This window comes from Anser cygnoides, chromosome 16 (assembly GCF_040182565.1).
Source record: "Anser cygnoides isolate HZ-2024a breed goose chromosome 16, Taihu_goose_T2T_genome, whole genome shotgun sequence".
In the NCBI taxonomy this organism is placed as follows: Eukaryota; Metazoa; Chordata; class Aves; order Anseriformes; family Anatidae; genus Anser; species Anser cygnoides.
The window spans coordinates 2254364-2281167 of NC_089888.1; the positions used below are offsets into that span (position 1 = coordinate 2254364).

A 26804-nucleotide genomic window follows, 5' to 3' on the forward strand; every position below is an offset into this window, starting at 1 on the left:
CATCATAACAGATTTTTATACACATATACATAGAGAGAGTTTATTTCTACCTCTCTACCAGCATCCTAAATAGTTTTCCTTGTGCATATACATAAAAATCAATGTTGTATGTTTACGATAATGGCATAATAGACCAAAAAATAAAACCACCACACTTCTTTATCAGTAATTTCAAAGGTTTCAGACCTGCTATAAAGACAGACTTGCAGGAAACAAGGAGGAAGTACAGCTATCTCCGCACAAGTTCAAATGCAAGGAGAAATATTAATAAATAAATAACACAAGCTGTGTGCTTCAGAAAGGCTTGCAAATCAAATTATTTTCTTTACTTTTAAGGTCAGCACTGCAGGAAGCAATAATCCTGAAGATTAAAACTTAAAAAAAAAAAATCAAACAAAGACTAGTCCTCAGGATAAAAGCAGAGATACAACTTCAATCACTTAAAACTACCTGAAATGGGGAGGCCTGGCTCCAAAATGATGGAAGGCAGGAGGGGCTGGTTGGGGAAACTGGACTGCAATCAGTAAACAGGGACAAAGCCCAGGCTGTGCGCAGGGATGCTCTGACCTGAGCAGTTCTGCTTTGAAAATCTTTTTTTTTTTTTTTTCTCCATGCAGAAAAATTCTAATTACAACATTTCACATTCCTTGATTTCTAGGAAGCCAGTGTACAAGTCTTGATGATTTTGTCTTTTTTTTTTTCTCTGATTTTTATCGAGTTGTTTTTGCCTCCCTTCCCTTCTCCCCTTCCCCTTCTCACTCCGAAGTCTTGGCGATGCACGAGAACGTGTTGAAATGCCCCACGCCAGGCTGCACAGGACAGGGTCACGTCAACAGCAACCGCAACACGCACAGGAGGTACTGCTTTCCACTTCTTCTGCCCTGCAGCCAGCCCCAGGGGCACAGGTTTTGTCCTGGAGCTACAGCCCTCGTGCTGGGAGATGCTCCTAGCAGGATGGGCAAGGAAGGGTTGACCCTAAGACGAAGAATAATACGGGAAAGCACGGATGGGGCAGGGATTTCTGGCTGGGCAGTAGGGCAGAGCAATGCTTCCAGGCTCAAAGGTGGATGTCCCGGGATGGGGGCTCAAGGAGGAGACACATGGAGCCAGGGGAGCAGAGGGTGCCTGGTGATGTTTGCTTGTGTGGCACTTTGCAGGATTTTTAGGAATTGACACAATACTCGGGCTGAAATTAGTCCACAGCACAGGTGAGCTGGGAGTTTAGGCCCCGCTGCTCTATGCCCTCAGCCCAGGTGTAGCCAGGAGGGGACAGGCCGGTGCTTTGGGATCAGTAATTTTACCCCGTGCTCTGGCTTCAGTCAAACCCCAGAACTTTTACAAATGGGAAGGCTGCAAACAGAGGGGATGGTGCTGTTCAAGCTAGAAACCATCCCAAAAGCCAGACTAGCCGGTGCTACAGGGATCTGCTCACCAGTTTGTGATTTATTCACTGTGCCCACGCTTCATTAGCACTGAGTGCCGGCTCTGTGAGCATAACCATGCTGCTGGCGTGAGGTGAGTATGTGCTGTCACCCATCCAGACGTGGCTGGGGACCACGGGGGCAGCCACCCTGGTGATGCCTCCCTGCAGCTGTAATTGCTAGAGGAAAATTAGGGAAATCTCCTGGGTTAATTGAGAAACATGGTTTGCTGCAAGCAGCGAGATCGCAGGGAGATTGAGGTGAGGGGCTGCTCCCAGGGGGTTATGGAGAGGGCTTCCAGCGGGGTGCTTTGCTCTGCCAGCCCCAGCCCTGAGCCTGGCGGGGGTCCCTTGGTGGTGGATTCTCCGGGGATGGGGGCACCTGAGATGGTTTGGGGCTGTTAACCCCTTACACTGCTTGTAAGGCGTTTCTACCTTCCCTGAGCAATCGCTGCTAGAGCCAAGCTGGTCCCGAAGAGGCACAGCCAAGCTCATGCAAAGGGTGAGCGCAAGCAAAAGCCCTCGTAGCCCCCGACCGACCCCAGGCACCGTGTGCTGGCAGCTGTGCACATCAGAAGTGCAAATGTTTCCCAGCCAGCACCCCTCAGAAGGCTCCCTTCAAACAGCCTCAAAAGAGACAAATAAACACAAATCAAAAATACCATTTAACTGCTAAAACTCCCCGAAGAAACCAGCCTGGCCTCTGCTGTGCTCAGCCCTGGGCAGCTGCCTCCCTCCTCCATCCCCGGCACTGGCGATGCTCCGGGGCTTGCCCCAGAGAGATCTGGCAGCTCTGCTGCTTGGCAAGACTAGCAGTACACTGGGATAATGCTAACCAGAAAAACCTTAAATGCAAACATTTTTCTCAAGGGCTCAGTGCAGCTCTGGGTCTCTGAAATGAGAGAGGATTTCCGTGTGCATCCCTCATGCTCTGTTTCCTTCCCTCTCCCTTTTTTCTTTTTAACTCACACAGTTTATCTGGGTGCCCCATTGCTGCTGCTGAAAAATTAGCCAAATCACATGAAAAGCAACAAACCCAGTCTGGTGACCCTTCGAAGACCAGCTCCAATTCTGACCGGATACTCAGGTACGTGGCGTGGGAAGCCAGCACCGGGGACCCGCGCCCACAGCGGGAGCCGGCTCGCTCCAGCTGTATCCTGATACTGCTGAGTCCTGTTATTATGATCATAGGTCTCGCCAAGGTGGGGAGATATTTAATTGATGATCCCAGGGAGGGCATTGAGGACAATGAATTGCTTCTGTAGCATCAATTAATGCTGAGGCTACAGGCCAAAGGGTTTTAGCAGCGCAGCAGAAGGCATTTGTGCCGATAGCGCTGCAATGCAAACTGCCAGAGAATTATGGCTATTATATTAGCATTATAAGTAGGGTGGGCCCAGGGAGGGGGAGGAGGAGATTTCGGCTACATATAAATCACTCGATCACAGTTTCACACAAGTCCTCCCACTTTTCTTCCTTAGCCCGCACGGGTCAGAGGAGAGGAACCTGCCACTCATTGCCAAACCGCCCGCATTTATTTTGTAATTTCACCCATCTCTGTCTTCCCGGGAGAAAGGGCTGTCTCACAGCAAGGATGTCCCTGATAGATGCTGGCTTCCGTAGCCGACGTGATTCATGAGGCTACAGATGGATTGTAATATGGTTAGTTATTTCACAATGAGAGCAGGAGGATAGGAACTGCAGCACGAGCCCTTTCCATGCTGCGCTGAGCAGCGCTCCCACCAAGGCATCGAAGTCGGATTAATTTATTTATTTGCTCCCCAGGACTGCTGAGCACCCCGGTGCACCGGCGCTGAGAGCTCGGTGCTTTGCAAAGGAAGGCCATTCGGGGCGATTACTTATTTATTTGCAGCGGAGCCTGCGATGGGCGCAGCGTGCTCTGAGCACATCACGAGGACGCTCCATGCTCCAAGGAGCTCCCGCTCCGAGGACTCACTGGTGGAAAGAGGTCACGGGAAGGAGAATAACAATGGGCCATTTATATACAATTTATATGCAAGACAAATTGATTCATGATAGGCAGCCCGGCAGAAGCGGGGCTTTAGGAGGGACTCTGCAGGCAGGGGAGAGGCGCGCTCGGCTCGGCTCTGCGTCAAGCTCCCCTTTGCGGCCAGGCTGCAGAGGGGCTGAGAGCTGGATTGGGGTCCTGATGCCTTCATGTGCTGTCCTTTGGCACAGCTCCCACGGGCGAGTGGCACCTGGGTGTTTACTCACTGCTATTGGAAACATGCTGCCATGTCAGAGCAGCCTGCGGGGGTATTTTGGATGACTCCTCAGCTTTTGGTTTAAAAAGAAATTAAAAATGAAAAACAAAAACAAAAAAAAGAAAGAAAAAAAAAAAAAAAGAAAAATGAATTTAATGGACCCAAACCAGGTGCAGACTTGCTGAGGGACAGAAAAGGGCTGTCACTGCCAACTCTTCCCCTGCAGCCCCTGGGGATGTCCCCACCACGTCGGTCCCCCCGCACTACCCCAGCCGCTGGTGCCACCTCGGTCGCACCGAGGAAAAGAGAAATCACCGGTGCTCGTTGTTTCGTCCTCAGGCCTATGTGCTTTGTGAAGCAACTGGAGATCCCTCAGTACGGAAGCTACCGGCCCAACATGGTCCCAGCCACCCCCCGGGCCAACCTGGCCAAGGAGCTGGAGAAGTACTCCAAGGTCACCTTCGATTATGCAAGTTTTGATGCTCAGGTTTTTGGCAAACGCATGCTTGCCCCAAAGATTCAGACTAGCGAAACCTCACCTAAAGCCTTTAAATGTAAGTTGGGCGCAGGGAAGGGCTGGGTTTTGCATTCTCTGCCTGTCTCAGCACCTCGCGTGCCGTGAGGCCCTGGGGAGCATCGCTTCGGGGTGCGGGGAGCGTCCCGGGGCTGAGCCTTGCGGGGTGGGAGGAGAAACGGGGACGGGATGGGGAGGCTGAGCTGGGTCCTGCAGCACATCCCCGCCGTGGGGAAAGGGACACGGGGCCCGTGGCTGCCGTGAGAGCTCGGCCTGGGGGAGAGGCCCTCGGGCTTCGGGTTTGGGAAGAATTGCCTGGAGCGGTGGGAGCATTAATCTGAGCGATGGCTCCAGGTGGGATAAGTTACACAGTTGTCCTCAGTTGGTCCCCACTGCTTTGCAGTTCATATCTATTGATCTGTCTTTTCTCATCTAGCTAAATGGATTATAGTTCTCCTCTCTTCCATCTTACGTATGACCCACTCCACCCATTTGTCTTCTCGGCTGCGCTGGGCTCTCCAGCGCTGCTCCTATCGATCACCCCCTCCCATCCTCCGCTCCCTGTCGCAGCCACCCACCTCTGCTCCGCACCGAGGCTCTTGCACTGGTTACAACACTGCGATGACAGCGTGGGTGAAAATGAAAGGGTGAAAACGAAATTAAAGCCTCTGGGATGGGTTCTCAGGAGCTGTGCAGGGAGCCAGCCTGCCCCAGCCCTGTGCCGGGGGACCAACGTTTAACGTCCCCCCTCTCTTTGACACCAAACATGCTCCTGAAGACATCTTCCTGAAAAAAAAATAGTAAAGATTTAGGAGACCAGTTTGCAGAAGTCAGCAGCCTCAAGAGGGCTTTCTGTCTGGCTAATCCCACTTCCACAATCCTGTTTAATCCTGATGCAGCTGCTCTCTAAAAAGTGCTCGTACTTGAAAGCATCCCGGTTGTTGCACTACAATGGAAGCTGCCTTTATTACAGTACTAAATCTGTAAAGGATCAGACAATGAAATTGGATGGAGGCCAGAGAGCACAACTGCCACTGTCATCCTGGGTTAGGGCTGATGGAAAAGTAATTTGTTTCCCAGCACAAGTGATTCTCTTGCTGAATAGATTGTGTTATTTGCAATATTAGCAAAGAATTTTCAGGGTAATTGTACTGACAAAAATAATTCCAGCAAACCCGCTAGGATAATCCTTTCTATTTTTTCTCATCACTTATTTTACTAATTTGCTGATTGCGAGTCTATTAGTGGTAGAAATACTTATGAAATGGAAAAGCATCGCTGAGTCTACGGTGTGAAATTGAAATTGGCATCTCACGATCCTGGATGTTGTCAGGTTGGGCTGGCAAACACCCGCACTCCGCAGCGAAGATGTGGATTAAACCGGACTCAAAAATAAGCAGCCATACACAAGAATAACCATTTGGGCAAGCTTCCAATGAGTTAATCAAAGCGACAAGATGAATATGATTGCCAATCATAGCAGGGAAATCTGTTCCTTTCACTGAGAACTTATTTTAAAGAGATCTTCATCCAGAGGGATTTATACTCCCCTGCATGTGTGTGCATCCCTCCCATTAATGTCAACGTGCATTATATACGCACACAGCCTGGAAGAAAGCAGTCCTCGGGAACATTAGCATTTTATAGTGCCTTATATTTCCAGTTTGTGATGGCAATCGTGAAGTCGCTCTGCTCTGCGGCCACAGCCGCCCAGGTTGTCCTGCTGCTCCGTCACCAGCAGGACAAACCTCACGGGTCTTCCCTGGGCGAGGCTCCTGAGTTTTCCCTCAAAACGTGAAGAGGGAAATGAAATGAGAATGGGAAAATTTTGCTAATTAATTCCGAACACGATCCTGTGGTGGTTCAAAATCAGATGATCCCGTCTGCACCCACTGAAACTGCTGACCTCAGAGCCCTCCTAAGTGGGTCCAGTTTTTAAACTGGGGCCAGTTTAATTGTGGGTTAACCTTGGGAGCTCCTGACTTTGATTTCATAGGGTGTGAAGAGAGCATAGCACCTCCAGGATTGCACTGCTATGTGCTGTGATATACAGTACCAGTGCGGAGTAGTGACCATGTGTGGCTGTGCAATAAATCTGGTTACTCAGACGTATTTAAATTATATGTCAGCTGTCGGAAAATCCATATTTCACCAGTGTCATCCTCAGAAGCTCATATTTCATGGCCGTGGGTTTGCTACAAATGTAATTTTTTAACTTATAAGTGTTCAAACGTGCTGCAAGAAATCTCCCTGCAAGTCAGCTCCGTGGCTAAGTTAGGAACAGAGAGAGAAAAAAAATAAAAGAGCCGGGAAGCTCCTCTGGGCTTTCTCCTTCGGCACCTTCCACCGAGGGTTAGCTTTAATGAAGAAAAGTGGGTTCTGGGAGGCTTGACGGCAGAGCCAGCTAATGAATTGACTTTTCCCACCAAGAAACCATCGCACAAGATCCCAGCAGCAGCCAGCATTGCTCCTATTGCACCTCCCTGGCAATCCAGGGCTGGAAATAGCAGCGGGCTGGCGCTGCCGATGCGCTGCATCGGGCTGACTTGCCCGTGCCAGTCATACCTTAGCCTTGTGTTGTTCCTTCTCTTTTTGTTCCAGCCAAACCTTTTCCAAAGGCCTCCTCCCCCAGCCACAGCCCCTCCAGCAGTTACGTGAAGAGCACTTCATCTTCCTCCACAGGCTTCGACTACTCCCACGACGCCGAGGCCGCGCACATGGCCGCCACCGCCATCCTCAACCTCTCCACCCGCTGCTGGGAAATGCCCGAGAACCTCAGCACCAAGCAGCAGGAGGCCCCCGGCAAGGTGAGCTTCCAGCTGCAAGTGTTGGAAGGCAAAAAGACCTTTTTTTTTTTTTTTTTTTTTAATCCTTCCCTTTCGTTTTGAGCTTTAAATAGACAGAAATGGCAGGCTTATCGCTTGCCGCCCTCTCCCTCCCGACGTGCTTTGGGCGATGTAGCATTTAGAGGACGTAATCTTGGCTTTTTGTGTGTTCTGGAGCTGCATTGTAGTTCAGATTTACCTATTGGAGGTGAGACTCTCCCAGGGAGATGCCCAGGGCTGGTTCCAGTTGCTCGCTGCCCAGTGTCTGGTGCCATTCGAGGTTTCCCAGTTGCATCCAGGCTGACCTCCAGCTGCTTTTCAGAGGAGCGTGGGTTTTCCAGAGGTCCTGTGCCACACTCCCAGCTTTGGGCAGATGTCTTGGATGCCACAAGACATCTTAAATGGCACTGGGTGTCTGTGTTCAGGCAATCGATGCAAGATGCCATGCTGCTTTTAGTGGAGGGGTGCATTTGCACCGCACGTTTCTGAAAACCTTTAGAACCTTCTCGGGTCATGCCCATGGCAGGGGCAGGAGCTGTGTGGGCTTTAAGGGCCCTGCCAGCCCAAACTGATCGGTGGCTCTGTGATGACTGACTGCAGAGAGGACAGGCCACGAATAACCTGTTCCCTAACCTCCCCCATGACAAACGGGGAGAAGATCCCCTTAGGGAATTTCTGGCAGATGCTGACGTTGGGCTTATTTCCCCCTTTTCAGTCCATGGACATTGAGGTGGATGAAAATGGGACTCTGGACTTGAGTATGAACAAGCACCGCAAGCGGGAGAGCACCTTTCCCAGCAGCAGCAGCTGCAGCAGCAGTCCCAGCGTGAAGTCCCCAGACGTGTCCCAGCGCCAAAACAGCACCAGTGCCACGAGCAGCACCATGACCTCCCCCCAGTCCAGCCAGACCTCCCGCCAGGATGAATGGGATGGGCCCATCGACTACACCAAACCAAACCGCCAGCGGGAAGAGGAGCCAGAAGAGGTGAGCTCTGGACCTTAGGTAACACCTCACGGCGGCTTGAAGGCCAGATTTTCTTGCACAGTTCTCCTGTTTATCCCCAGCACTCCTAGTTAGCTCTCTGGGCCTAGGAGAGAAGTATTACCGCTTTTGTTGGTGTTACCAGACATCAACTGCAGACTGTGGGGCAGGAGGCAGAGCTGTCCTGGGGTGAACGTGTGCTCTTGGCTCCATTGAGGAGCTCTTGCAAAGGAAAAGCCCGCTGTGTGCTCTGTTCTGGGTCTGCTGTGCTTGCTTTGCTGTAAATCCTTCCTTCATTTGCACAAGAAATGCTCCTGGTGATGTTCCCCAAGATATGATTTCTATGTGCCGTTAGCACGGGTCCCTACATTTCTCCTGCAAAAAGGGGAAATTGCAGACTGCTTGGTTTGGGGACCGAGGTGCTTACAGGGCTCAGCAGTGTTGCCAAAGCTGCAGGAGCTCTGAGCTGGGATGAACCATTACATCCACTTCTCCTGGCACCATTACAACCACTGCATCCCCTTCTCCCGGCTGTTCTCTTGCAGTCAGAGCCAGCAGCCCACTCGTTTGCCTCCTCGGAAGCTGATGAGCAAGAAGTGTCGGAGGAAAACTTTGAAGAACGAAAATACCCAGGGGAAGTTACTTTAACCAACTTCAAGCTTAAATTCCTCTCCAAGGACATCAAGAAAGAGCTGCTCACGTGAGTCCTGCCTTCTTGCCTCTTTCTCCGATGCATATAAAACATGTGCTCAGGGCAGCCAGGCTGGCAGCAGACAAAAATTGTAGGAAATACCTTTTAAAATGTACCTTCTCATGGAGGTTTTGAGCTTCAAGGTGTCTCATTGAGAAGGCAGGACTTCTGCTTAATGCAGAGCAAGGAGCTCCATCACCGTGAAGCTGCAGGGCCACCAAACGTGAGCCCTGGCTGCAGCAGCACTGCTGCCATGCTGCATTTTGCATTGCGGAGGGGTCTTAACTAAGCTCTCGTCTGTGTATTCACTGTGTTGGACGGGGAGCAAAATAGACCCAGATCTGTTCTATCCATGCTGACCCCCCAAAGGTTAAGGTTTAGAGCTGGACCCAGGCGCTGCAGCCTGGACCTGCCTCTGCCCCAATGCCCCTCGGGATCCGTTTGGAGGTCGTGGTGCTGAGGTCTCCCCTCCCAGACCACCCTGCGGATCTTTTTCCCGCACGTCTGACCTTCCCGTATGCTAAAGAGGGAAGTGTGGCGAGCCTCTTTTTGCTGACCCTATACAAGCTGCTTTTTAATCGGCTGCGCCGGCAGGAACCTGAGGGAGCCATGTGGACAGGCGGGGAAGAGGTCTGGGGGGGGGCAGAGCAGCAGCAGCAGCTTCCTAAATGAGCAAAGCACACACCAACTGCCCTGTGCAAAGCTCTCAGGGCTTTTTCAAAACCCAGCAGTGATGTGAATAGCAGTTTTTGAGGTGGAACCCTTTAGTTGTATTATGAAGGTAGACAAATTTCCTCAATGCAAACAGCCCCGGAATAAATAACCGGTGCCACAGCCAGCCTGCAGCCACCTCTCCCCATTTAGCATCCTCCCTCCTTCCCGGCCCCAGGCCTGTAAGAAATTAGCTGCAGTTAATCCAGGAGCTGGCTGCGTCTGTTCGAAGCTCCGTGTCTGGGTGCAGACCTTGGGCCATCTCCCGGCACCGATGGAGGTGTGGAGGTGCTGCTCACCTCCGCCTGCCCGCAGCCCCCCTGCTGGCACACGGCAACACATCGCTTTCTTCACATTGGCCACGTTTTTTTTTTTTCAAAATTGTGGAGGGTCCTTGTGATCTTTTGGAAATAAAAGAGGCGTGAAAAGAAGGTGGAAGGGGAAGAGCCGGGGTATTTGCCCGCGAGCAGGGCCGATGGCAGGGACAGAACCCGAGGAGGGTTTTACTGACTGTGTGCGTGCGTTTTCGGGTGAATTCATTCCCTTCCAGCACTTACGCTTGTGGTGTTGTTGTTGCCCAGTTGCCCTACCCCAGGCTGTGACGGCAGCGGACACATCACGGGAAACTATGCCTCTCACCGCAGGTGGGTTCGCCTCTTTTCCATGGCTCAGACTCTAAATACAACTTTATTTTTTAGTATATTTTTTCACCGTGTGGACGAATTTGGTTCTGTTTCCTCCCCACCTTCTGTTGCCCCTCTCCCTCCCCACGCCCCAGCCCTTTTTCTTTTTCCTTTTTTTTCCTTTTTTTTTTTTTTTTTTTTTTGCTTATCCAGATATTCCATCTCTTCTCTTTCAGCCTTTCTGGTTGTCCTCTTGCTGACAAGAGCCTCAGAAACCTCATGGCTGCCCACTCTGCTGACCTCAAGTATGTTTGCGCTCAACTTGGATCTCCTTTTTTTTTTTCTTTTTTCCCCCTTTTTTCTGTCTTTTCCCTCCCTGCCCCCCCTTTGTGCTCTGCTTTTGCTTTTTTTATCCCTTCCCTTCTCCTTCCAAAAGCCGATAAGAGTCCGCCTGCGAGGTGCTCTGTTGGACCCCAGCCTCTCGCTGTCATTTTGGGATGGCAACAAAATGAGGGAAGACATATTTTGGGGAGAGGGGGATCACGGAGCTGTTCAGAAATAACTCAGACCCCTGGCAGGTTTCCTTTGGACACCTTAGAAATAAGCTGATTTCTTTTTAATTTGTTCCCTTTTAATTCATCATTTTTGTGCGGCTCTCAAAGAATCCAAAGCCAGGATAAAGGCACACCCTTTAGGACTGGGTAGAGGCACAGCTGGGAAAATACTGCCAGGACATTGCAAAAAAGAAGACATTTCTTTTGGAGAAGCCGGTGTGCTGATTTTATTGCTAAATATAAGGGGCTGTTGGGGATAAAGTGACAGAGATTTGGGTGTCTGATTGGTGGGGCAATGATGGCAGGGCTGAGCAAATGGTGCTGGGCAAGGTCGGATCCTGAGCAGCTGCGAAGGGGCAGATCCGAGTGTGCATCTGCTAACTGGGGGCAAAGGGCTCGTGGGCACCTGGATGTCCGCATGCCCAATTCTGATCCCAAAGGGAGGAATCTAGCCACGGTATTTCCATTCAAATGTGTTCCTCCAAATCCCGTTTTCAGCTTTGCTCCTCTCTTCCCAGTACTCCTCGTTTTCAGGAGGAGCTGCTGCTTCACAGGGGAGTTTCCCAACTGCTCCTCAGTTTGCATCCCCTATAGAAAGATTCATTAGAAATTGTATCAGCGGAGACCATGGGGGGACCCGAGCCCTTCCCCACCCAGTGCATCCCCTTACAGTGAGGGTCTGGGACTGCTGCAGGTGCTGGTGCCAGGAAACCATTTGTTAACCTCCCGTTCTGCACCAGAGAGGTGGAAAAAGTAGCTGGATTAGGTGACATTAATAGAATGTGCCAGTGGATGGCAAGGACTCTCCTGATTAGTGTAAGCACACTTAATCGTGCATTATAGATGATGTACATTTTGGAAGAAGCACTTAAGAGAGCTTTGCTGAACTGGTGTTTCTCCAACAGCCTTAAAGAACAGCCTGGCGATTAGGCAATTAGTGGTAAGATATTAAAAGCTCTCAGGAACAGCGCCCATGCCCAGTATGGACGTGGTGAAAAATGGACCAGAGTCACCACTCAGCGTCCAGAATGATGCACTGCCCCGTGCCCCTCGGGCATCTGAAGTTGGTGCTTTTTTAACAAAATACTACATAAAACAGGTAACTCCTGGCCCAAACAAAGCCTTTCAATGTTATTTTCCAAGTGTTGTCCTGTTTGTATATCCTGGTGAGGACGGAGGCAGGGAGTGGAGGAAGGAGGAGGATTCGGAGATGTCACAGATCCCGCAGCCACAGCTCTTTCACAACTTCAGATAAGGCCGTGTCAGCATTTCCATTATAAATTCTATTTCAGGGGGTTAATATCCCTGATATAAAAAAATAGCTCCAGGCTGGAACATGCAATAAAAGGTCTCTGTCGGAATGATTTGTCTCCAGATAATTAAAAATAAAAATCAAATCACTTCTTTCACCTCTTTAACAGTCCTGAAAGGCAAGAGGAGTTGGGTGTTGGTGTTTTCATAATTTCATCCCACCCTGCAGCTAGAACAACAAAGAAATAGTTTTGCTTCCTACCCTACCAGGCTCTAATAGGGAAATGTCATGAACATGTAGTCATCTCCTAAGCCTCTAATGTTTGAGTTGGAGGATTTGCACCCTCACCAGGTCCTGCTGGCCCTGTCCCTTCTGCACTGGACCCGGTGCTTTGCTGGGTCTGCAGGCAGAGCTGTGCCCTTACACCATCCCCATGTCACCCTTCTGGGACCAGGACAGGTCCCTGCTCTCCACACAGCCAATATTTTCCTTCAGCAGAGACTTTCAGTGACCTTTAAACCCCAAACCCTCAGAGCTGAGACAAGAGGAGCGTTTTGATATTTTCTGATTTTAAAACCAAACCAAACCGGGGTCGAGAGAGTGGGATATTTTCTGATTTTAAAACCAAACTAAATGGGGATAGAGAAACTGGGGGCACAAAACCATCCCCCCGAGAGCAGGGGCCCTTTGCAGACAGGGAGCAGCTCAGCACCCCCCCAAGGACCCCCCTCAGCCCCATTCACTTGACTGGAGCAGCGCTGGCTCATTGGCAGGCCAGCACACGCGTCCTTGGTGAGGACTCCTCACCTCTCTTGCTGGTCCCCATGACAACTTTTGTGGCTCACCTGCGGCGTTCGGAGCGGGTCTTTGTGCTGGCGGCACTTCAGAGCCCCTCACCTCCCTCGCTTCGGCGGCCTTAATGACGCCGTGCTCGACTCGCACCGTTATCTGTGCTGCCGCTCGCAGCCTTTGTGCAGCTCTGTGTGATCACAGGCGTGTTCTGCCAGGCTCGGCTCTCATTCACGTGCCTGAGTGCTGGCTGCTTACCTTCAGACCCGTGATTGTGGATGGGGTCTTCAAAGAGCCCTCTGCAACAGGCAGAGGTGGGGAGGGGGCACCTGAGGGTGCTGGTGACCCCACCTGAGGTCCCCTGCGGGACTCCTGTCCCTACCCGTGGTGTAACAGAGGGAGGAGGCCGAAGGTTAAGCTCACCTTTTTCCTCGTTCCTTCTTCGTTATTCTCCATCAGAGGCATTTGTCGGTTTTGGAGTCTGTTTTTGGGTCTGCCCCCAGTGAGCTTAGCCCCCCATTGTCACCCAGACCTGAGCTAAAACCTCCCGATGGGCTTCCTCTTGGCATCAGCCAAGGTGGCCTGGGAGGAGAAACCTCAACAGCCGAGTTGTCCATGGCTGAAAACATTTTTCTGGTTTCTTGGCTGCACTCACATCCAGCCCAATGGTCCAGGAGGGTACCAGTGTCTCCTTGTATCTTCCCCAAGAGGATGGGCACTGTTCTGGAGTGTTTTACTCGCCTCTTTTGTTACCATCACCTAAGCTGTCCCCATCATTCTGGGCACCACAGTACAAGAAGGACATTAAACTGTTGGAGAGTGTCCAGAGGAGGGCGACGAAGATGGTGAAGGGCCTAGAGGGGAAGACATATGAGGGGCGGCTGAGGGCACTGGGCCTGTTCAGCCTGGAGAAGAGGAGGCTGAGGAGGGGGCCTCATCGCGGCCTACAACTTCCTCGCGAGAGGGAGTGGAGAGGCAGGTGACCTATTCACTGTAATCACCAGTGACAGGACCCACGGGAATGGTGTTAAGCTGAGGCAGGGGAAGTTTAGGCTGGACATCAGGAAGAGGTTCTTCACCGAGGGGGTGGTCGCACACTGGAACAGGCTCCCCAGGGACGCAGTCACTGCACCAAGCCTGTCTGAATTTCAAAAGCGATTGACTGTGCACTCAGTCACAGGGTCTAAACTTTGGGCAGACCTGTGCGGTGCCAAGAGTTGGACTAGATGGTCCTTATGGGTCCCTTCCAGCTCGGGAGATTCTATGATTCTGTGGTTCTATGACTCAACAAGAAGGCGGGGATGAGGCCAGGACCCGTGTCCCTCCCAGTGTCCCCATCCCTTCCCACCAACCACCCCCCCAGTGCCCACACCGGGCATGGGGGTTTCAGCGCGATGGATGCCATGGACCCGACGTTGTTCCCGTGGAGGGAGAAGGGGCCGGGAGAAAATCCTGCTTCGGTGCTGCCCAGATTTCTCTGGCACAAGCGGTGCAAATCCTCCAGCCCTGTGCGTGTCCCCTGGCTAATGGGAGCCTCCCTTTCTTCTGCAGGTGCCCTACTCCTGGCTGTGACGGCTCTGGTCACATAACAGGAAATTATGCATCGCATAGAAGGTAAGATCTTCCCTTAAATTATTTTATCCTTAGTCTCTTACTGTTTTTTTTTTTTCTCTTCTTTTTTTTCCTTTTTTTTTTTTTTTTTTATTTTCTTTTTTCTTATTTTTTTTTCCCTGCAATGGGCAGAGTTGTAAAGTTCTGAATAAAACATTAATGTTACTGACAACTGAAGCCTATTTTCATCTCTTTAATCTGACTATTTTTTTTCTTTTTTTTGATGTTTCCAGCATCTGATTAGAAGCTCCCTTCAATAGAATAAAAGACAAAGGGTCAGATTTTAGCTGATGCAATGTTCCTGTTAATAATGCTACCTATTTATGACTTCTATTATCACTTTAGAGCATTAATAGTGGAGATCTGAGCCTTCTGTTTCAACAATTCCATTAAACATCGCAGGCTGCTAGCAGATATCTTCTTATCTAGACACCGTTAATTACTGTCCATCTCCCTCAAATATATAGATATATTTTTTTTCCTTCTGACTTCTGGTGATGTGAAGCTGCAAATCGAGAGAGATCAAAACAGTGTGCGAAGTGCAGGGGGAAGCTGACTGGAGCGGGGGAATTGCGTGCGCGGGGCCCTGCCTCTCAGACAGGCCTTTCTTCTCTTTTCAAACACAGTCTGTCAGGCTGCCCTCGTGCCAAGAAAAGCGGGATCAAGATAACCCCGACAAAGGATGATAAAGAAGACCCGGAGCTGATGAAGTAAGTCTGGATAAAACCACCCTGCATCCCCACCGCTCAGAGCATCGCCTGCCTGGGGCCAGGCTCCGGCACCGTCAAAGCTTTTCCACATTATTCCCCTGATTTTTTCCCTGATGCCAAAAATGTTGCTGCAATTCTGAAATTGGATGGGAAAATTGGGAGGTAGGGGGGTAACGGTGTTTTGTTTATTTATCTCGTTGTTTGCAGATGTGAAAGGTAGGTTGGCAGGGCACTGACGGTTCCTCTCCTTCCTGTGCTTTATATAATTCCTGAGGAAATCGCTGGTGTTGGGAATGAGGGTAAAAACACGCAGCCAGGTGAAATGTTGGGGGTTTTCAGGGTGGAAATGGGCAGGTGAGGGGTGCTGGTGGGCTCGCTTAGCTTCCCAGCACCATGTTGGGTCAGGACCTGGTAGCAGTGAATAAGATGTGTTTTGTTGGGTCTTCGCCACTGCTGAGTGTTCAGAGCGAACTGAAAAAGCCTTTCTCTGCTGCCATGGGCTGAATTTTTCAGAACCACCCAGGGGAATATTCCTCCTGGGAACAGGGATTTGAAATCCCTTAGCCCACTTCAAACCCTCTTGTCCTGGCTCTCAGCACACCGCAGCACCATGGGCTGGGTGTCCGGGGGCTGCACCGCGACCCCTTGCACAGCTCCAGGATGTCAAAACCTTTATGGCAGGATGGGGCCAGCCCCAACTCCAGGATCCTATTTTTGGTTAACCCAGCACATCCCCAGCCTTGCCAGAACCTACCCAGTAACCCAGTGGGTGCAGGAGGAGCAGGGTGAAAAGAAGCATGGGAGGCCAGAGCAAACCTTTTAGTGAGTTTCTGGATGCTGCTGGGGCAGCCAGGAGTGCTGGCACTTCTGGCCAAACCCCTTTGGCTCAGCAAACTCTCCCCAGACATTTTTCTCCCTATTTTAGCCCTTCCCTTGCCAGGGCAGCTCTCACCCTCGCCGAATTTCGGAGGGCCAGGAGCAGAGGCTGAGCTGGCTGCTGCTGGCCCCTGCGCTCTGCCAGGGCTGCGGGGAGCCGGGGCGCACGAGCCGGGGAAAGGAGCTGTACGAAGCAGATGATATTTGAGCCATCTGCTCTGTTCTCACTCCTCTGTCTCCAGGAAGGAAAGCCTCTGAGTTAAATGAACTGTGTGCCTAATTAGCAGGAGTTAGCAGAGTTTATTAAAAATTAAGCAAACTGCTCAATAATCTGCAGGAAAACAACAACAACAACAACAACAAAAACCCTTTTGGACTCAAATATCCTAAATTGCTGGTGGCATTGCAATGCTGCTCCATTAACTGGTGTCATGGCTAAGGACAGGAAAAGCAGCAAGTGTGGTCGCAGGGCTGCTGGGCTTTTGCACTGCTGGATGCACCCAGCGGCTTCCCCAGCACAGCTTCTTGGCAGGAGCTCTCTTCCCAGGGCAAAGGGAAACGGGGCTCCTGTAGGGCTGGTTTGTTATGGTGCAGCTGGCGCTTGCACAGGGATGCGGGAGGAGCTGTCGGGGCAGCTTCTGCAGAATCGAAACTCCTTCCTGGTGGCTGGGGCTGTCCCGTACCCCAGGGGTACAAATGCTGGAAGCTAATGGGGAAAAGTAACGTGCTGGAGCATCAGTAGGGATGGGATTTTCTGGATCGCAGAGAACTGATGCTGTCCATCACCAAACTGGCCTGAGACCTGGCTGTGGCTCCGCTCCCCTGTTTGCAGCAGGATGGTGGGGTGCAGGGGGGCGTGAAAGCATCCCCTGATGTGTTGCAGTACAAGCAGCAACCCCCGGTCCTCCAATATTCCCAGGATGAGCATCATCTCCTTGACATGTGCAAAACAGCACGGTGCAATGGTCTCTTCACTGCTGGCTTCCTCCAGTCCTTGGAAGCTGGAGTTTTGTCTCCGGCACAAGGTGCACCCGGTGCACATCCCCACGGGGATGCGTTAAGGAGCTTTGCCTCCAAATCCTTTCCTCTGCCTGCACCGAGTGCCTCTTGGAACCCGGCCGAGTTTTGCGCATCGCCACCAAGGAGAATGTCATTTAGTCCCTGTTGTTTTGCTGCTCAGCCTTCAAGCAATTTGCTACAGATGTGGTAGAACAGATCACCTCAACCTTCAGCCCAGCCCTGGCATAAAGCGGAAGCATCCGTGGCTGCCTAATTGATCGAGCACTGCCGTTACTTCCGTTAAATAATAATAATAAAATAAAATATCCAAGCCAGCTGTTTTGCACAATAAGGCTCTGGTTTATTTTTAAAAAAATGGAAGTGTAATGAAAGTTAAATTAACAGTGTAAAATATGTAACGGTTGGGCCATAACAGCTGCATGCTAAATGCTGGGGTTTGTTTCTCTCTCTCTCTCTCTCTCTCTCTCTCTTTTTTTTCCTCTCCTTTTCCTCCTGAGGATTCAGTAATTTGCTCGTGATCATATAAAAGCAATGATGTTATGAATTTACTGAGGATCCTGCTGGCAGGGATATTATAAGTGAATTGTGCTGCATTTGCAGCTGATTAAAATTGAGATCAGCATTTTTCAAATTATCTTGGGAAAATAATGGGTGTGCGGCTCCCCCTTCTGCTGTCAGCTCCCTTTCGTACGAAACATAAACAATAAGGGGAATCATTTCTGTGGCGAAACTGCTGCGATTTTCAGGAGCAGCTCAGTGGTTATTTTGCTGGGGAAACCTGAAGCCCCTAATTGCTTTCCAACCGAGGACAAGAGGTTATTTTCACCATTTCTTGCCTACTTTTTTTTTTTTTTTTCCTTCCCTTTTATAGGGCAACCTCCCTCAAGTAATAAACTTTTAACTGTATTTATAATTGACTAGCATCTTTAAGCAAGTGCAAGGCACAGCAGAAACCTTAATGGACACTCAGGGCTGTGCTGAGCGGCTGCGTGTAGTTGGTGTGCCGTTGGGCTGGCGAGCAGGGGGACAGTGGCTCCTTTCACAGCACTTTTTGCTAATTAACACTGGCCATGTCAGCACTGCCACCGCACCTCCAGCACGCTTTAACCGGCCCTAGTCAGTGCTGGAGGCACGGGGACGGAGGGTTTGTGCTGGGACGGACAGCAATTCCTGCTTCCAAAGGTGTTTGGTGCGAGCGTGTCCTCCTTGGGGGGGTGTCAGGACCCAAAGTCAGGACCCAGGTGGCCACCTGGCACCCGAGGCGCCCACCCAGCAGGGTTTTTGACCTTCTGTGTGATGGGTTGGGACTCCCCGGCAGCTGCTGTTCAGCTGTTTTGCTGCAAGTGTGGCGCTGATGTGGTCTGCTGGCTGGCTTTGGGTCTTTTTGGGGGGACAGCCATCTGCCTCCCGTATCCATTGCTGTAAAAACAGAGCTTATTTTCCCTGAAGTGGGGTTTCCATTACATATTCGGTAGAAGTAACTACATGTTTGTGTCCCTGTCCCCTGGTTTTGGACTTAGAAAGCACCTCTCCTCCCGTGCCGTGCAGCTTCTACCCTGCAGCACCAGCGGGCTGGGGGGGGAAGGTTCCCTCTGGCACTGTCCTGCTCTGCTGCCCTCCATCCCCTGCTCAGCTCAGGGATGAGCCCTTGCAGTGACAAAGGGTCTCAGCCTGGTTTCGTTGTCATCTCTAGCCATGGAAATAGCATGTAGAGCTCAGTGAGTCCCCCAGATTCTTAAAACCCATGGGAAGAGACATCCCAGCAGATGCAAAGCAGTGTGATCTTCTCCATCATTAAAGCACCGACCAAATAAAATCCAGATGAGGTCCCCAGGCATGAACGCTCACTTCCCACACTTTCCCTTTCCTGCTCATCCCTATTTCCCTTCCATCCATCTTCATTCCTGTGCTGTATTTTTTTTTTCCCTGTGCCCAGGTGTCCGGTTCCTGGCTGCGTTGGGCTTGGACACATCAGTGGCAAATACGCCTCGCACCGGAGCGCGTCGGGGTGCCCCCTCGCAGCCCGCAGGCAGAAGGAAGGATCCCTCAACGGCTCCTCGTTTTCCTGGAAATCGTTAAAAAACGAAGGCCCGACCTGCCCTACCCCTGGCTGCGACGGCTCCGGCCACGCCAATGGGAGCTTCCTCACTCACAGGAGGTAAAGGATGGACTTGAGGTCACCCCGAAGGTGGCAGCAGTGCCGTGACAGTGTGACAGTTTGGGGACCAACCTGCCTGCCTGTGAACGCTGCCCGAGCATCGTTCAGCTCTTGCGGAAAGGCCCCGTAACTGCTGCCTCTGGTGCTGGCCTCTGCCAGGTTGCTTCAAGGGTTGTGTTATCTGCACGGGATAAAAATGCTTGGAAATGCTTTGTTCTTGTAACTTTTCAACGGCGAGGTGTGAATTGACCAAAGTCATGAAAAGCAGTGATAGAATGTCATTTAGCACGCCAGCTCAGGAATTTGGCAACCAAAAGGGGGGCTTGATGCCCAATCCATCCAGACTAGTTTCACCTTCCTTGCCTGTCATGCCCTCTCTTTTAGGAAACAACACGTTTTTTTAAAAATCTTTGCTCAGAGAAAATTGCTCTTGCTTTATAAATGAGGACCTTAGTGGCATTATTCATAAAGCAATTTCCTCTGCACCATAAAAAGCTTTTAGAAGGGCTGTCTCACAGCATGAGCTCCACCAAATGGTACGCACTCTTGTTGGGAACATAGCACCTATAAATACGGAGAGTTTATGAAACCCATTTTTACTTGCTTTTCAGTTTGTCAGGGTGCCCACGAGCTACTTTTGCTGGGAAGAAAGGAAAACTCTCAGGGGATGAAATTCTCAACACAAAGTTCAAGACCAGCGATGGTAAGGATTTTCACTCATTTTTTTCTGGCAGGTGTGTCAGGTACTGAACCTATATGCCTTGTTCTTTGCTGACTGAAACCTGAAAGCCTCAGTTTTACTAGCAAATCCTGTGCTACGAACACCCCTTTTGGGGTTGCCTCAGTGTTGGGGGTGGTGTGGCACTGATGCTGCTCCCTGATTGACGTAGGTGAAATGGCAAAGGAGATCCCATAGTGAAGTAGTGCTGAAATCAAGATGTTTTTTCAAGTATTTTCTGGCATTTTCACAAGTCCCTTTCAGTCATTTTGCTATTTTCACCTATTCAAGACTTCTAATCTCACAGCTATTTCTGGATCTGGAGTTTTGTTAGTGATGGCACTATCACTATTTCCGGTGAAGGGTTTTGGTATTGGGCAAGGTTTGGATGTTTTACTTGAATTCTTATACAGTTTGGAAGATTAATTTCTTCTAGAAAGGTTCCCTTATTTTACTAGCCTCGTAATTTCTAATTAAGACACGCGTTCGTTTTTCAAATTACATCTTCCTGACTTAGGACCAGACAGAGCGAACTGAGTTGTCAGGGCAGCCAACCTTGCAGGGTATGCAGATGCGCTGGGCTCCAACAGCTACGCTCTACTTTGCTTTTGCATTTACATATTGACCTGTAAAGCACTATTGAACCGCGCTGCTGAAAGCCTCGCTTAAAAAATAAATAAAAAAAATAGAGCAAGTGAGATGTGCATCCCGTGCTGAGGACATGAAAGCAAAGGGGAGGACATTGGGAGGTGGGATGCCTGCCCACGCGAAGGGACTGAACGCCTGCCGCTTTCCCTCCTGCAGTTCTGGAGAACGATGAAGAGATCAAGCAGCTGAACAAGGAGATCAGCGAGCTGAACGAGTCCAACTCGGAGATGGAAGCTGCCATGGTGAAGCTGCAGTCGCAGGTTTGTGAGCGTGGATGTGCAGAGGAGCTCCTGGCAGGTGGTGGTGGGTGCCCTCGAGGGAGGGCTGCTAACCCTGCCTGCTCCTTGCTCTGCAGATCTCCACCATGGAGAAGAACCTGAAGAACATTGAGGAGGAAAACAAAATCATAGAGGAGCAAAACGAAGCCCTGTTCCTGGAGCTCTCAGGGTTGAGCCAGGCTCTAATCCAAAGTCTTGCCAATATCCGCCTTCCGCACATGGTAAGAAACTTTGTCGGCGCCCGGCCCTAAGCGGGGTGATCGAGGGAGCAGAACGAGATCTGGCTCAGATAAGGCTTATGGACCATTAAAGAGGGGGAGAATTTCTCTATGTACACCTACCCGTCCTTTATAAGATCAGTGCTTTTGCCTTATCTCTGAAGCTTGCATTATATCTCCCTTTTGTTGTCATTTTCTGCTGATCTCCTTTTGTATCTATTGTTCTGTCTCATTACATCTGGGAGCATTATCACAAAATAGGAAACTTTATCAAGGGCACCCAGCGCCTTTTAGGCTAAGACAGCACAAGCAGAGATCAGGAGGGATTGGATTTCAACGTCAGAGAGATCTTACAGCTCCCATTATAATGCAGGTAGTTTCAATTCAGTTTTGAATAGCTGGCAGCCAAAGAATAGCATTCTTAAAGAGAGTGTATTTTGTTTAATTTAACAAGGTCTAACAGCCCACAGCATGTTACCATAGAGTTACTGCAAAATGAAAAGGCTGCATTAAAATAGTAAAACCACAAAAGGCTATTAATTACCTTCCCTCTATTCCCAGGAATGTAATTACTGTTGTCAAAAACAGGTGTGTGCAGGGGGGGCTGTGTGCTGGTGGGGAAGCTGTCCTCTTGCAAGCCATAACGACCATCACGATGATCAGAGGAATGAGCTTTTGATTTATTTTTTTTTCTGCCATCATTTTTTTGGGAATCCTTTTCATTGGGGGCCGTATTTAAATTCAGGCTGGTTGGAGACATGCCATCCTCCAGCAGAGCAGTTTTGGACAGTATTCACCCAGCTGCCTAACTGGCAGAAAACTGCTCACTGAGTGCTTTTTTTGTAAAGTATTTGACTCATAAAGGTCAAATAAACTGTTCAGCAAATATATTTTCAAGGTTTCAGGCAACTCCAATTAAATAAGGCCCAGGAGACTTGTATGCTTATTTTATTCCTGCTCTTTTTCTTCCTCCTCCTTGTTACGTTTTTCCCTGTTAACCCTGAGATAGGTGTTTGCAAGGTTTCCACGATGCCCCTCAAAAGCCAAAGCTGTCCAGCAGCAGCGGCATGCTGGCGTGGGCAGGCACGAGCCCAGGGTGACCTGCTCCTGTCCTAACTTTGCCTTTGATTCCCCCTGGGATGCTGAGCAGTGCCTGCCTCCTCTCGTCCCCCAACCTTTCATTTCCAATGCTTGATTCAGCCTCAAGCCTGTCAAACTGCCTGCACACACTTAACCTGGTGCTGTTAATTGTTCCTCATGGCCAATGCATGAAAAAATGAGCAACCAGTGAAGACTTTGTAGGATCAGGGCTTGCACAATGACTTTCCCGTACGCACAGCACCACGCACAAAGAGCCTCTGATGTCGAGACCGTTGGCTGTTGGTATGATTAATTGCAAAGAAAGATTTCAATCCTTTCCTGCTCTACTGCTAACACTTTTATTTGGCTTTTTTGGCTGCAGGAGCCCATTAGCGAGCAGAACTTCGATGCGTACGTGAACACGCTGACCGATATGTACACCAACCAGGAGTGCTACCAGAACCCGGAGAACAAGGACCTGCTGGAGAGCATCAAGCAAGCCGTCAAGGGCATCCAGGTTTAGTGCCGTGGGATGGAGACGGGCAAGCAAACAGACTGTAAGACGGAACTTTCCCTCCGAGTATTCAGGTTTACAAGTTGTAAAACTTGTTTAATGAATGAAAAAAAAAAAAAAAAAAAAAAACCACACAAAGGACCAAAACATAACCAAGAGGCCATTTCTGAGACGTGGAACTGATCGAACTCAATGTTCTCGTTTACTTAACTTTGGACCTTCTTAGGAAAAGTGGGATTTTTCTCCCTGGACCACGAGGTAGACCAGGATGGAAGGTTAAATTCTCCAGTAGGCTGTGGGGCTCGGCAGCTGGTGAAGAGCAGGCGTCTTTCATAAGCTGCCATGCTTTCACAGAGTTGATCCAAGGGTTAAAACGTTACAAGAACAGGGTTTTGTCTGATCCAAGACTAGCGTATGACTGGCTCAAACCCTCATGTTGTCTATGGTCGTATGTCCAGATCACCTACTCACCCATGAATTATGTTATATGTTGCTATAAGTGCTGGAGCTGCAAGCTACCTGTAAATCTGAACCTGTGCTGGGCCTCCCAACCCCAGGAGTTCAGATATCCACTGGGCATGGGAACTCTTAAGTATTATAAAGTAGCTTATTTTTATTTTCTGAAAGAAATCTGAAGAGCAGTTCTGGATCTCCAGTGGAAAGCGCAATGGAAAAAAGGTTCTCAGGGAAGCTTTTGGAGTTTGCAACTACAGTATTCCTTTGTCTGTCTTAAATATGAGAATAGCTATTATGAATAGGCCAATACCAGATATTTCATACAGAAGAATTCTTAATGTGTCATGGTCCGGTGTATATGATTTTTTGGAAGTCTGTTTGATGACAGTTCTGGTTCTTTTCATTATTGTGATCATCCTTACAGTGGCGCAGTACTGCCAGTCCAGAGATCATACATCAATGCCAGAGAACGTTTGAGATTGCGATGAACAAAAAACAAACAAACAAAGAAAAAAGCAACAAAAATAGAAATGTTAATTGATGGCCAGCAAAGTGCTTACTTAACGTGAATCAGCAATTTATTCCTTGCAGATATCCACAGGGCAATGGGTTTTTCTTGGTTTGGTGTTCTACACCTTGTGCAAAATCACAGCACAAGCGCCGTTCTGGAGGAAAAAAAAAAAAAAAAAGAGAGAAAAAGAAAAAAAAAAAGCATTCAGGTATTGGGTGTTGTTCCAAAGAAGCATTTTGTAAGCAGCTCGGTACGTGCAGCTCCGTGAATGTCGCCGCGATGCTCCAGCCTCCAGCTGAGCGTGGTGGGGCTCGGGGGCCATTTCGGCACCTTTCCAAGCAAAGGAGAGGTGGGAGCTCCTTTTCTTAGAAAAAGAAAAGGATCTCCCACCCAGGGCTCGCCGCCGCCCTGGTGTAAACGCCTTGGAAGCGGAAGGGGCGAAACCCCTCCGGGGTCCCAGCACGGGGGGCGTTCGCCCCCCGCACTGCTCCTGGTGGCGTTGGGGCAGAGCGGAGGTGGGGATGATTTTGGTGACCAATGCTAAAGGCGAGGCCGTGGCGGCGTTTCGAGCCCAATCCCGCAGTTATTTGGGGCGGAATCTGTGATTTGGAGAAGCCAGCGGGGAGCTCGGCCTGGGCTGGTCCCCCTGGGGAGCTCAGCGGGTGCACGGCCACGCCGAGGCCTCCGCGGGCTCAGACTCCGTGAGTTCGCTTATTTTAGAACCCATTCCAAGTGCAAAACTACAAAAGAAAGGGGAAAAAAAAAATAATAATAATAATAATTTGAGGTGTTAAAAACACAATGTTCTTAACATGTAAATAGAGTCCAAATTGATTGTGACTGCAATTCAGTTAGTATTTAAAAGTAGAGAAATTGCACTTCCTGGAAGAAAGAGAGGAAAAAAAAAAAGTAGTTAGTTTAATTATCCTGTAAATTATTTAATTTTGGCAAGATGTATGTAATTTATATTTACAACACCTTATGTTAACTTTTTCTATTTATTTAACTTTTTTATTTATTAATTTTATACTTACTTTAAACTGGACACCGCACCATAGAAAAGAAGATAAAAGAAGCAAAAAAAAAAAAGTTTAAAATTAAAACTTTTGACCATAAAAAGTGATATTCCAAAAAAAAAAAAAAAGAAAAATCCCTATCTACAACTCCTACTTGTAATTTTGATGCAACCAAGTTATTTTTTATATATTTTGTTATTTATTCTTTTAACGATGGGAATTTTTTTAAAGATATTTTATAACTGAGACATTTTGATAATTTTTTGGTTTGTTTTTTTGTGGGGGCAGGGGCACTGGGGGAAGAGAGACTTTTTCAGTTTTTCTTTTCTTTTTCATTCATATTGTTTCAGTCACTGATAACAGGAAATGAAAATTCTGTATTTATTATTTATTTAATATTTAAGTCGAAAAAAAAATGAACTGTGCTCTTGTTGTATATTTATTTTGTCGTTTGTGTGTCGGTTATGTGATGACTGAGTACTTGTTTATGTGAAGGAATACTGTTAATATTTAAATAATAAAGAGTCACATTGAAAGTTATAGCAGGCTACATGTTATTCTGTGAAAATGAATACTGTGATCTACTTTCCTCAGGAAATGTATTTTGCAGACAGAACTTCCTTATGTACTGGCAGGGTTATTTCGTAATAAAACCCAGTTCTGTTTGTGACTTTAGTTCCTATGGTCTTTCTTCGAGCTTCTGCCAATGTCCCCGACGTGTCCCCGAGCAGGGGTCGCATCCTGCCCCCCCCCCCAGCACTCAGCAGCCCTGTGTGAGCAAAGGAGGTGCCGGGGGAGGACGGGGCGCAGGATGGGTGCTTTCGCCCTCTGGATTTACTGAAAAATCACAAAATTGATCCTCGAGCTTTAGCTTAAAATGCTGGGAGGCGGTTGTTCTTCTCGACAGGATTTCCTCGCTTTTATTTGCCTGGCTCCCAGGCTGTCCTCGTCAAGGAGCGGAGCTGCTTCGCCAGAGAAAGAGTCTCGCTTTTGAAGCTGGGGCAATGAAGGGAATCCATCACCGTGCCCTTCGTCGGAGGAGGCATTTCTGAAGTGGCCGAAATTCACTTTAGCTCTGCTGGAGTCGCAGCTTCCGAGGTGAAATAAGGTAAATCACATTAAGGCCGCTTGGAGCTGAGCGAGTTGGGGCAAATGGGGAATTTCAGGCAGGTCTGTCATCGAGAAATTCATTTCTCTTATTAAGTGTGCTGAGCCTCCTGGCTGTCCCCACGCAGGGGCACGAGCGGCGCTGGGTCGTGCCGGAGGTTGTGGCAGCGCTGCAGCAGCACGGGCGTGAAAGGCAGAGTGAAATGGAGGCAGACGGGTAAGGACTGGAGCCAGAGAAAGTTGGAGCAAGGTTTTGGGATAGAAACAAGATTCCTTAAAGCCTTTCCTCAAAGATGCACGGCCGTAGTGTTCACCGGAAGCTTTTTGCTCCCTGTCAGGTGTCTGCGAGCTGCAGACTGGGCGAGCGGCAGAGTCTGGGACAGGTTTCACGGGGTTGGATCCTCCTGGGGCTGTGCTGGTGGCTCTTGCTTCATGTCTGTGGGTTCGGGGCTGGCAGGGCAGGCACCCGGCTGCCAGTTCTGCTGCCAGCTCTGCTCCCTCCCTTCGCAGGGCGTGGGCTAATTGCAAAGTGCAAGGCAGGGGGCAATTAGAGCCTTGTAGCCCCAAAACGTCTGAGCAAAAACACCCTTGGGAGCGAGGACTGCTGGACACCAAGCCCCAGGAGCTGGACGTGGATGCTTCTGGGGCTCCACGCCCGAGACACAAAGGTGTCCTGGGACCAGAGCTCCGCATACTTGGCCCCACGCAGCCCAGCATCGTCCCCGCCGTGCGACCAGCGTCACCAGCAGCTCTCCAGAAAAAAAAAAAATATATATATATATAAAATATATATAAATGTGGCTGCCAAGTTTCGGGGTGTGAAAGCCACTCCAAACACAAAACCAAAAAATTCGCATCTCAAAGACGTGAGGCTCACCTCCCTCAGGACAAGGTCTCCTTGAGGCTTTGCTGGAGACCTCGTGGAGCTCGTGGGGTCCTGCCCCCTCCGCAACGAGCTGCACATCTTAAATGGGAAAAGGGGGCAGACTCGTGTGATGGCACGCCTAAACTGGCTGGCATGGCTTTTTTTCTGAAGGGCACGTCATTTTTTTGAGGGGGTGTTGATGGGCTTTGCACCACGAAGCGGTTCATCGTGCCAATATTTGATGATGATGATCGAGCTAATAGGCACGCTCGCGTGTCCTCTCCTAACGAATTGGCCGTGCTGCATAATGGAGCGGTTGGATTTGTGTTAAATTGCAGCTTTGGGAGCCATCACTGTGAGATGTTATCTTCTCCGAACTGGCGTCCTTTATCGCAGGGAAGGGAATTGAATTGGTTTAAGATGGTACACTGT

General features: G+C 49.5%; 1 protein-coding gene across 6 annotated transcripts in view; it reads left to right on the plus strand.

Moving 5' to 3' along the window:
* Positions 1-25070, plus strand: part of MYT1 (myelin transcription factor 1) — a 62366-nt gene extending 37296 nt beyond the window's left edge. For 4 of the 6 annotated variants that reach the window (XM_066978300.1, XM_066978303.1, XM_048074697.2 and 1 more), the window contains exons 9-23: positions 767-857; positions 2394-2507; positions 3985-4199; positions 6761-6966; positions 7700-7969; positions 8512-8666; positions 9950-10012; positions 10228-10296; positions 14138-14200; positions 14824-14907; positions 18740-18961; positions 19573-19664; positions 20484-20587; positions 20683-20826; positions 22286-25070. In XM_066978300.1, coding sequence (XP_066834401.1) covers positions 767-857; positions 2394-2507; positions 3985-4199; positions 6761-6966; positions 7700-7969; positions 8512-8666; positions 9950-10012; positions 10228-10296; positions 14138-14200; positions 14824-14907; positions 18740-18961; positions 19573-19664; positions 20484-20587; positions 20683-20826; positions 22286-22426 — 2033 coding nt within the window. In that variant the 3' untranslated portion in view covers positions 22427-25070. The remainder of the gene's footprint in view (positions 1-766; positions 858-2393; positions 2508-3984; positions 4200-6760; positions 6967-7699; positions 7970-8511; positions 8667-9949; positions 10013-10227; positions 10297-14137; positions 14201-14823; positions 14908-18739; positions 18962-19572; positions 19665-20483; positions 20588-20682; positions 20827-22285) is intronic. The other 2 variants (XM_066978302.1, XM_066978301.1) reach the window with 2 other exon arrangements.
* Positions 25071-26804: the final 1734 nt, after the last annotated feature.